At 37.4% G+C, this 12,003-nt stretch overlaps 1 protein-coding gene across 3 annotated transcripts in view; it reads left to right on the forward strand.

Annotated features, from left to right (window-relative positions):
* The window catches only part of MYO5B (myosin VB), a 565,377-nt gene that overhangs the window by 509,929 nt on the left and 43,445 nt on the right, over positions 1-12,003 (forward strand). For 2 of the 3 annotated variants that reach the window (XM_074208686.1, XM_074208684.1), the window contains exons 28-29: positions 4,497-4,736; positions 5,927-6,027. In XM_074208686.1, the coding sequence (XP_074064787.1) occupies positions 4,497-4,736; positions 5,927-6,027 (341 nt within the window). The remainder of the gene's footprint in view (positions 1-4,496; positions 4,737-5,926; positions 6,028-12,003) is intronic. The other variant, XM_074208685.1, reaches the window with a different exon arrangement.

Here is a 12,003-nt window from a genome sequence, read left to right on the forward strand (position 1 = left end):
AATTATGATTAATAATTATTATTATTATTATTATAAATAATTTATATAGCACTTTTAAAGTTTGCAAAGGGCTTCACATTTGTTATCTCATTTGAACTCACATCAACCCTATGAGATAGATACTATTATCCCCATTTCATAGATGGCAAATGACTTGTACTGGGTCATATAGCTAGGAAGTGTCTGAGTCAGGATTTGAGTTTAGATCTTTCTGATTCTAAACCTGCTGCTATATTTACTTTAACACTTAACTACTTTAATGAACAGAATAAATTGTTAATGGTAAATTTTCAATCAGTGTGAAGGGCTACAGTTAGAAGGGGAGTTTATGGGGAGGGAAGAGCCTTCCTGGATGGCCTCCCGTTGCCACCTAGGTCTATTGGTGTGTGTGTGTGTGTGTGTGTGTGTGTGTGTGTGTGTGTGTGTATGTATGTATCATATGTATATATTTGTCTTATAAAACCAACTCTGATCTTATCTAGAGAGTCATGTCACCTCTCCCCTTCCCATAAGCCATCCTTCATTGTCCCTCAGTTTCTGCCATTGTCAGAATATGGTTTACAAAGACAGTAGCCAATATTTAATCAGGATTCTCTCTTAAGCCTGTCTTAATAATTTGGTGAGGGAGAATTTGAAGGACCTTTTTTGATATCCATGCTAATGACCTGGTAATTGTATGTATGGCTTCCTAAATGAAGTGTGAAGAGATCTGATATCTGTCAACAAATGCCAAATAGGTCAACTTGAGTATTGTGAAGCAGCTCTCAGATCAGTGGAAGATTTGGGGATTTTATTGCCTCACTTCAGAAAAACTGATCAAGAGAAAAAGAAAGTTCCAGACAGACAAATCTTTATAAAACCAAAACCAAATCCCGGATCTTCCATGTCACTGTATCTTCGCTCAGCCTTTCTAAATTCAAAGTAATCATTGTTAATTAAATATGGAATTGTTTGCTCTAATAGGCACATTAGTTGCAGATCAAATTTGTACTGGAGTTGCAGTGTTTATATGCTAATAATACACTTTGTACATAATGCTTTGGGGTCCCCATATAGTCACTGTACCAGCTCAGTAATGCCCATTTTGGAGGAGAGGAAGCATGATTAGAACATTTTAAATTATTATATAAGTTTATATTATATAATTATTATATATCTTCATTTTTATGGCATTTTGTTAGCCATATCTGCGATTTATTGCCAAGGCCTCAGGAAAACAACCCCCAATTATAGAATTATTTCAGTGAGAAAGTGTGATACAGCTTTTGATACCATTTCTAGGTATGTGATGGGGTAAAAAAGTAATAAGACAATTTAATATTATTATATTATAAGCTTGAGATATGTAGACTGGCACCATATATTTCTCTAAACCCAATATGAAATGGACCTAAACCCTTGATCAGCCAGAACTGATCTCTGAACCAGAGCAGACTGTGCCCTAGATCCTTCTTTGGGTCGTATCAGAGCCATAATTAGGACATGGCAACTGAGACTTTGTCCTCGGGCACTGATAGCACTTGCTTATTATCTAGTCAGCAAATAAAATAGTTTAAATAGGAAACTACAGGTAACAGGTTCACTGGCCTGTTCTCCGAAAACCAGTTTTGTCTTCTCCTTCAAGACCATGTTATATAACAATGTTCTTGGGGTTTTGTTTCCCTCAATAGGAAAATGTCCTAACCCCTCCCTATATCTCTGCATAAATAAAGGTTTGCTTTGTTCAACTTACCCTAGCACAAAAACTTCCATTTCCAGTTCTGTTCAGGTGTACCCTTTTCTCAGACTAGGACAGAATCAGATAAAAAGTCTTTAGGAAGAGGAACATAAGAATCATAATTTTTCCAAGAACCAGGTATGTTCTGTGACCTCTTTTGTTGCTGAGTATTAATGATAAGTTATTGAGGACATCTTCCTGACTGTTGCATTCTGTAGCCACAGACCATCTCACAATCTTTAGCCTAGAGCATTCTTGATTTTTGACAAGACTCTTACTGTCCTTCAAACCTTCTGACATATTTCTACTTCCTTCCAGATCTTTCTTCACCACCAGTATTTAGACACAGGCAACATCCCTTCAGAGACAATTGTGGGAGAAGCTCTTAAGCTAGAAACTCTTTCACATGGATTCCTAATCTTTACTAGGAGTGACCCCCATTCTTTATTTGTAGAAAAAAATTATATGGAGTCATCAGGTCCCTTGGTTAATCATATCACTGAGCTCATTAAAATAAATGAGTGCATCATTCTGGAGATTCAGAAAAATTCCATTGTCCCAGACTTGGGGATTTCAAGGGAAGTGAAAGGTGACCTCCCTTATCCTATAATCCTCTCCTCAGGGTGACATAACACTTAGCTGCCTCATGAAAATGTCCATGGTATGTTGTGATGTGTTCTTTTGGGGCAATGTTTCTCAAAGAGGTTCATGATGGAGAAACAAAGTGTGAGAGGGTGTTGATATAGTGTGGTTGGAAAAAACAGAAATGAGTGGAAATTGCCTTGTTTTTGTTTGAACATTCCCACTTCTCTTTGTTGAGTGTTATCATTGGTGAGTGGGGACACCTGGAGTTTGATATTATAACTGACACACATTCTGCATTTGTCATGGACTCCAATAGGAAGGACTTAGAAGCCATCTAGTCTAAGCCCTCATCTTATATGTGGGGGAAACTGAGGTCCAGAAAGGGAAAGGTATCTTATCTAGGTATTAAAAAATAGTAGAAGAGCCCAGACTAGAACTAGTAATTTGATTTTTTTAAACTCCCTGCCCCTCACTAAGCTGGTTTTTGGTGACTAGGGACTGGGATAATTATTTGACATATGACCTCCCAGAGGTGAAAATTTTATCCACCAGGGCAGGTTTGAACCTTCTCTACAACTGATAGCCTTAAAGAGTGTCCTAAGGGACAGCTAGGTGACTCAGTAGATAGAGCACTGGCCCTGGAGTCAGGAGGACCTGAATTCAAATCTGACCTCAAATACGTAATAATTATGTAGCTATGTGACCTGGGGCAAGTCACTTAACCGCATTGTCTTGCAAAAAAATAATAGTCTCCTAGAGCAAGGGTATCAGATTCAAATAGAGACAGGCCCATTAAACCTACATAAGGATCCCTGTGGGCTGCATATTAGTCAGTCCTGTCTAATTCTTTACAAACCATTTGTGATTTTCTTAGCAAATATACTGGAGCTGTTTGCTATTTCTTTCTCCAACTCATTTTACCGATGAAGAAACTAAGGCAAACAGGTGAAGTGACTCTCCCAGGGTCATACAGCTATTACGTATCCAAGGCCAATTTTGAACTCAGGAAAATAAATCTTCCTTATGGCATTGGGGTTAAGTGATTTGCTCAAGGTTGCATAGCTGGATATTTTTTGAGTGTCAGAGGTTGCATTTGAACTCAGGTCCTCCTGATTCCAGGGCCAGTGCTCTATCCACTGTACCACCTAGCTACCCCCAGATGAATCTTCCTGACTTCAGGCCCAGCACTCTCTGCACTCTGGCACCACCTAGCTGCCTATATTAACATTATCTATGTAAATTGTATTTTTATTTATTTTGTTAACTATTTCCCAATTACACATTAACCTGGTTCTGCAGCATACTGGCAGCAATATGTAGAACTTCACGTCTGATACTTTGGACCAAAAGCACTAGCTCCTCTCCATCCACTGTAGCAGTGTTAAAATCAGAAGGGACATTGGACATCACTCTCATCTACAAAGATGAGTCAACAGAAACCCAGGCTGAGGTAAAGTCTTGCCCAAGTCATTTAGTTCCTTCATAGCCATAAAGCCAAACTGGGAAAGGAAGCTTAGACTCCTGTCTCAACTATTTAGTAGTTTGAGTGATTCCCAAGTTCTAGTTACTAGGGATGAAAAGACAAAAATTGAAAAAGAAAAAATCCGTTTTCTAGGACTTCCCAACTTTCCCAATCCAATATTCTATCTACTTTACTGCACTAAGTGGGAGAAACACATAATGAAAATATGTTGACATAAATCTGCCATTGCTGAGTCAACAAAAGAACTCCCCAGGGACTTGATGGAATCATCAGTGATTATTAAGGAACTAGCTGGTTCAGTGAATAGAATGCCAAGGCTTGGAATGAGGAAGATTTGAGTTCAGATTGACCACAGGCACCTCTGTGGTCACTTGTGCATTTCTAGACAAGTCACTTAACCTCCCAGCCTCACTTTCCTCATCTGTAAAATGAGGAAGAGAATAATAGCATCTCCCTCTCAGAAGTTTTTTGATCATCAAATGAGATAAACTATGGAAAGTATTTTGCAAATTTTAAAGTGTCATTCATTATTAGTTGTTAAGTATCTTTACTCATAGTCTCAAAGATGTGTCTGTAGGACACCCCACAGAGCATCCCTGGGATTGCAAATGGCTTCATTGAGGAAGTACATGGGGATGCTCACATGGTGGCAAGTCCTTTTCTAGGGTGAGCCTCATATAAGAGATAATGGGGAACCTTGGTGTTTTCCAGAGACAAGAGCTGGAGTCAGAGAACAAAAAGTTGAAAAATGAGCTGAATGAGCTGAGAAAGGCAGTGGCTGACCAGGCCATGCAGAACAACTCGACCCATGAGGTCCAAGACAGCTATGCCCTCCTGCTGAACCAGCTCAAGTCAGCCAATGAGGAGCTGGAGGTCCGCAAAGAGGAGGTGCTCATCCTCAGGACCCAAATTGTGAGCGCAGACCAGCGGAAGCATACTGGCAGGAACATGGTAAGGCGCATGGCCAAAGATTGCATAATGGATAGGGTTGGGCTTTGTCACCACAGACTTTCCCTTCCCATTGAGCCATGGCTGTATTATACAAAAGCTGAAACTAAAGGATTTGTCTCTGATTTCAGAGACAAATCTGGCCTTGGAATATGTCTTTGGCCTTGGAATCCTGCTTGAAAGATCTGGTGACCTTTCTAGGTTGTTTCCACCCTAAAATTTCTAGAAGGACTTCAGGTTACTCAGTGTGTGAACCATTCTAATAGGACCATGCATGGACTATGAAACCTGTGACTCCAACTCACAATAGATAAGTCCAGAGGGAAATGATTATATATCCCAGAAACACAACTAATCACTATATTCTTTTCTTGGCTTTTACCTTTCTCTTTCAAACCCATTTTACTTTTGGGGGAAATTTTTATACTTTACTTTAATACTCTGGATACCTGTTGCCTGAATACTCTGGATACCTGTTGCCTGGCACAGTAAGAGGCTGACCCCACCCCTTCCCTCCTTCCTTGGCTTGGGGAATCCAACCTAGCATCTTAAGACTCAACAATTGGGAAAGGGAAGAGAGATGAGCAAGATCTAATGTAGGAAGAGATGGGAAATGATGGGGGGTTGAAGAGGCACTGTACAACTTCTGCTTTACCCTGGCATTTGTTGAACTAAAGGAAACTAAGAGAGAGGAGGAGTTGAGTGTGAAGGAATTAACAGTCATGGCCCCAGTTTTCTCCCATATCTTATAAGCATCTGAGTTCAAGTTCTTTGGAAAAAGACTTCAGCTATTTCCTTAGGATACTTCACAACAAAGAGGAGTTGGGGGGAGACAGGGAAAGGAATCTCTCTAAAAGAGCAAGGACTTAGCACAACTACAAACCAACTCTCTCATCTCCTTCTCTGGTTTTGCTTTTTTAAAAGGGGGGGGGGGGAGAGGAGGAGTTTTATTTATTTTATTCCATAGGATGAATTTCACCTTTTAAAGCAGCATACTCAGAAAAGTCTTTCTGTACTTGACCCTGCCTCCAACAATGAAGTATACTCAACTCTGTTCCTAGAGGGTCTTATTCAAAATGCTATGCTGGTGTGTGTGCACTTAATACTTATTTGTAGAGTTTACACTCCATTGACAGATTTTTGTATAAGCATGATTGTCTTTATTTGTCTTGGTCTGTTACATTTTTCTCTAGGAGCCAAACATTAATGCCCGGACCAGTTGGCCTAACAGTGAAAAGCATGTGGACCAGGAAGATGCCATTGAAGCTTATCATGGGGTCTGCCAGACAAATAGGTAAGTCCTTCCTCCAGGAGAAGGAAGGTAGATACTTTTGCTCAGGCAGACATTTCTTGCATATGTACAAGCACTGTACAAAATGTTGTGATAGACATAAAAGGAGAGAAAATATTCTTGCCTTCAGGGAGCTTCCAGTGTGGTTGGGGAAAGCCTAGTACACTTGAAGAAACTAGAGCCTAACTCCACTCATACATACTGAGAGAGAAGAGCTTCCCTACAGTCTTGAAGGGAAGGGGACAAAGAAGGCAACATCTAGTTGTTATTTTAGCCAGTTAAACCTGTCTTTATTGTATGGGAGTGTAAAGATAATTTCTAAGGTTCCTCCAAATTCATATGTTCTGTTCTTTCTGTCCTAATCCCAGCTGGCCCTGTGTTATAGCAATTCAATCCAGTTCAGCAAAACTCTCTTCTTGACTAGCAACATAGCACCTTGATAGGCCTCTTAAAGGAACTTGTTGTTTAATATGCTTGCAGATAAATGAAATTTAATTGAAATGAGGGGAAAGAGGACTCACAATTGAAAAGGGGTTCCAAGGGGTGGCTGGGGCGCAGTGGATAGAGCACCAGCCCTGGAGTCAGGAGTACCTGAGTTCAAATCTGGCCTCAGACACTTAATAATTACCTAGCTGAGTGGCCTTGGACAAGTCACTTAACCCCATTGCCTGACTAAAAAAAGAAAGAAAAAATATCATTATTTATTTTTAACATTTTTCTCCTTTTAAATTTTGAGTTCCAAATCTCTCTCTCCCTCCCTCCCACTCCTCCCCCATCTAGAAGACAAGCAAATGAAATTATTTATGAACATTTCCCTCTTAACCATATCACACTCAAAAAAATAATAATAAAAATAAAGAAAGCAAGATGCTATGCTTTGATTTGCACTCAGAGTTCATAATTTCTTTCACTGAAAGTAGCTAACACTTTTTCATCATGAATCCTTTGGAATTGTCTTGGATCATTGAATTGATAGCCACGTCTTTTGAAGTTGGTCATCATTACAACACTGCTATTACTACACACAGTGATATCCTGGTTCTTCTCACTTTACTTTGCATCAGTTCATAGGGGTCTTGCCATGGTTTTTTTTCTGAATCCACCCCTCTCTTATAGCACAATAGTACTCTATCATAACCATGTGCCACAACTTGCTCTGCCAATCCCCAGTTGATGGGCATCTCCTCAATTTCAAATTCTTTGCCAAACAAAAACAGCTGCTGCTATAAATATTTTTGTACATATATATCCTGTTCTTTTTCCTCTGATCTCTTTGTCAAAGAGACCTAGTACTGGTATTGCTAAATCAAAGGATTATTTACAGTTTGATAGACCTTTGGACATACTTCCAATTGTTCCAGAATGTTTGGAGAACTCCAATATTTATTAGTGTACCTATTTTTCCTCATCTCCTCCAGCATATTTCATTTCTGATAGGGTTGAAATGTTCCTCAGAGTTGTTTTAATTTGAATTTCTCTAATCAATAGTGATTTAGAGCATTTTTTATGATTATAGATAGCTGATTTCTTCTTCTGGAAACTGCTTTTTAATAGCATTTGGGAATTGGCTCTTATTTTTATAAATTTGGCTCAGTCCACTATATATTTGAAAAATGAGACCTTGATCACAGAAACTTGCTATAAATTTTTTGAAATTACTTCATTATCATTGTAGCTTTTAGCAAAACTAGTTTCCCTAATTATTTATTTTAATAAGGTATCTTTTTGCTTTTGCCTTGTCTGAGGTCATGATTGCTACCTTTATATTTTTTAACTTCAACTGAAGCATTAATGCATTCTGGTTAGCCCTTTATATTAACTTTGTATCTTTCTGTTTCAAGTATGTCTCTTGTAAACAGCATATTGTTGGATTCTGATTTCTGATCCTTTCTGCTATCTGCTTCTGTTTTGTTGGTGAACTCATTCACAGTTAGAATTAGCAACTGTGTATTTCATTCCATCCTATTTACTTCTGTTAATCCTTCTCTCTTATCTTCATTCTTCTCAAAAATCTGTTTTGCTTCTGACTACTGCCGGTCTTAATCTTCCTTCTTTTTTATCATCCCTTCCCATATCTCATCCCTTTCTCCTCCTATTTCCCTATTAAAGTTCTATACCCAATTGAGTGTGTGTATACACATACACACATATATGTATGTATATCTTCTTCCCTCTTAGAACCAATTCAAATGAGTGAGGTTCAAGCATTACCCACTATCCTACCACTTTCCCCTTCCCTATAAAAGCTTTCTTACATACCTCTTTTATGTGAAAAAATCTTACCCATTCTACTTCTTCCTTCTCCTTTCTGCCAATGCATTTCTCTTTTTCATTTATTCATTTTTTAGAACATCCTAACATAATTGATTCACATTTATGCTCTCTTTCTATGTAGGGCTCTTTTCACTGCCCTGATAATGACAAGTTCTTAGGAGTTAATTATCATCTTCCCAAATAGCATTGAAACAATTTCTTGAGTCCATTATGATTAATCTTTCATGTTTACCTTTTTATGCATTTCTTGATTCTTGTATTTGAATGTCAAATTTTCTATTGACTCTGATCTTTTCTTCTAGAATGCTTGAAAGTCTTCTATTTCATTGATTATCCATTTATTCTCCTGAGGATTATACTCAATTTTTCTGGGTAGATTATTTTTGGTAGTAATTCAACTCCTTTGCTTTCCAGAATATCATATTCCAAGTCCTCCAGTTCTTTAATGTGGAAACTGCCAAATCCTGAATGATCCTGACTGAAGCTTCATGATAGTTGAGCAGTTTCTTTTGGCAGCTTGCAATATTTTCTCCTTAACCTGGAAGTTCTAGAATTTGGTTTTAATATCCCTTCGAGCTTTTATTTGGGAATTTCTTTTAGGTGGTATTCAATGAATCCTTTCATTTTTTAGTTTATTCTCTGGATCTAAGATAGGAGAAGTTTTCCTTTATAAAATTTCTTGAAATGATATCTAGGATATTTTTTTTAAACATGGCTTTCAGGTTGATCAATAATTCTTAAATTATCTCACCTCAGTCTATTTTTCAGGTTGGTTGTTTTTCCAATTATATATTTCACATTTTTTATTCTTTTGACTTTATTGTTTCTTGTTTTCTCATAGAATCCTTAGTTTTCACTTGTCCAATCTAATTTCTAAGGAATTATTTTCTTTAGTGAGGTCTTGTATCTCTTTTTGCATTTGGTCAATCCTACTTTTGAAGGTGTTCTCTCCTTCCTTGAATTTTTATACCTCTTTTACCATTAGGACAGTTCTGATTTTTAAGATGCTATTTTCTTCCATATTTTTATGTGTCTTTTACCATACATTCTCTTCATAATTTTTTTACAGCACTCTATTCTTTTCCCAATGTTTCCTCTTATCTCTTTCTTTAACTATTCCAGAAATTCTTGTTGGGCTTGGTTTAGCATTTTTCTTTGAGGCTTTTTCTGGTATTTATTTTCACAATGGTACCTTTTTCTGAATTTGTGTCTTGTTCTTCCCTGCCATCATAGTAGTTTTCTATGGCCATGTTTTTTGTAATTATTGTTGTTGACTATTGATTTTTTAAACCCATTTCTGGCTTTGAATTTTATGTTCAAGTTGGCCTCTGCTCACCTAGTGTTGGGGTGGCTTTGTCTCAAGCTTCAGGCTTTTTTGTGTTGGTGTTTTGCAACATTGTTTGTCTTTATAATCTTTTTGTTATTACATAAAATTACATCTTCACTCAATCCAGTGATCCTCCTGCCATGACCCCTGATCATCATTTAACCAAATTTACAGAAATGATGAATTTATTCTTAAAGAAATAAAATTATTCTAAAAGGTGTGAGGGAAGAGAGAGAGAAGGGGACAAAGGAAGAAAAGAGGAACATAGGAAAAAAACTGAAGATGATTCTCTAGGGGTTTTAAACTGGGATCCAGATTTAGTTATTTTAAATTATTGTGGACCAAGATAAATTTACTCAGATGATAAAAAACTTCTGGTGTGTTTGGTCCTGACAAATAAGCAGTGACATTCCCCTAATCTTCAGAGGCTTGCTATTATCAGCTTCCTTTTTATTACCTCCAAAAACCTGGCAGGAAGCCAAGATTGAGCATTGGTTTTCTTAGGGGCCATTTAATATCCTGAATTTGTGTCTTCCCATACAGTAGTAATAATGGTGATGATGATGATGATGATAAAATTAAAAATAACTTCTATTATAGCTAAAATAACTCATTTCCTAGCAAGCCCAGCCCACAATAAGAAATGAATAGTCTGTGAGATTAAGTCAAACACAGGGTAGGAACTATTTACATTACCCCAAAAAAAAGATTCTGAAGAACAAGTTCCCCCAGTGACTGGGTGCCTTCCAGGTAGGCATGGGGTGTTTTGTCTCTAGGCCAACCTGGCACATCTACCTTGGAGAAAGAATTTTATGATTGCCTTGGTGCTCAGAGAGGAAGAACAGGCAGATGCACAAGATGGCAGAGACCTGATACCATTGACTAATGGTTTCTTGGATCCCTGCCTAGGAGGGCAGCTCACTATGCTAAAGGCTGCCTTCAACAAACCCAGGATTCTTTAAAAAAGAGGAATTTATTTTCTCCCAAACACAGCCCCCCCACACATATTATGTATGTGCTCTGTTGAGTGTATAAGGGACTTTTTTTCCTACCAGTGTTGTTTATATTCCCATAGAGAATCCCTGTTGATCTTTACATGTCTATTTCCCCCAAATTTATAGACCTGAGAAAGAGCAAACAAGGTTTTACAACTTCATTTGGGACCAGTTGGGGAAAGACTGAACAAGTTATGGTATATGAGGTGATAGAAAACTGCTGTTCTGTAAAAAAAATGATGAAAGGGATGGTTTCAGAAAATAATCTAGGAAGACTTATATGAATTGAGATGAAATAAAGTGAGCAGAACAAAGTGAACAATCTACTCATTATCAGCAATTTTATAAAGATAATCAGTTGTGAAAGCCTTAGTAACTTGGATCAATTCAGTGATCCAAAGGATTAATAAAAATGTCACCTACCTTCAAATAGAGAAGTAAGGGATGCAGGGTATAAATTGAAGCATATTTTTTCCTTTAATTTCTTGCTTTTTATTTTCCATTGGAACATGGCTAATGTGGAAACATAATGATTGTATTATGAGTATCATAGGAGGAGTGGAGAGAGAGAATTTAGAATTGAAAATAAAAATAAAATATTTTTAGAAGTGGGAAGAAAAATTTCATTTAGGAATAATCATAAATACAAGTATGATATAATAATATATAGAGAGTTGACTTTGAGGTCAGGAAGATCTGGGATGAAGTCATGCTTCTACAAAATATTATCTCTGCAACTGTGGACAAAAAACTTAACCTCTCTGATCCTCATTTTTTTTTTTTGCAAGGCAATGGGGTTAAGTGGCTTGCCCAAGGCCACACGGCTAGGTAATTATTAAGTGTCTGAGGCTGGATTTGAACCCAGGTACTCCTGTCTCCAAGGCCAGTGCTCTGAGATCCACTGCGCCACCTAGCCTCCCCTGAGCCTCATTTTTTAAATGAAGCCTTGAAATGAGATCTTGAAAACAAAATCTTTACTGATCTTCTCATCTCTCTTTTCCTCCCTGCACTCCACTCTTATTTATAGTGTTAAGAAGTTAAAAAAAAAAAGTCAAAATTTAGATTCATCTGCAAAATAAAAGAAATAGAATAGTTCTCTTTTAGCTCTAAAATCTATGATATTGTGGTTTGAGTCATTTTATCTTGTGTTGGAAACTGAGGCATAGAGAGGGGGAAATGACTTGTTCTTTTTTTTAATAATCACTTTTTTAATTTTTTTCAATTAATAAGAATTGTTTGGGAGATGATCAGGGTTAACTTGCCCAGGGTTGCAAAACTAGTAAAATGTCTGAGGCCAGATTTGACCTCAGTTATTCTGAATTCCAGGGCTGATTGTTCTTTCCACTGCACCACCCAGCTGCCCCAAGAATTTATTAAATCAAA

Source organism: Macrotis lagotis, chromosome X (assembly GCF_037893015.1).
Source record: "Macrotis lagotis isolate mMagLag1 chromosome X, bilby.v1.9.chrom.fasta, whole genome shotgun sequence".
NCBI lineage: Eukaryota > Metazoa > Chordata > Mammalia > Peramelemorphia > Peramelidae > Macrotis > Macrotis lagotis.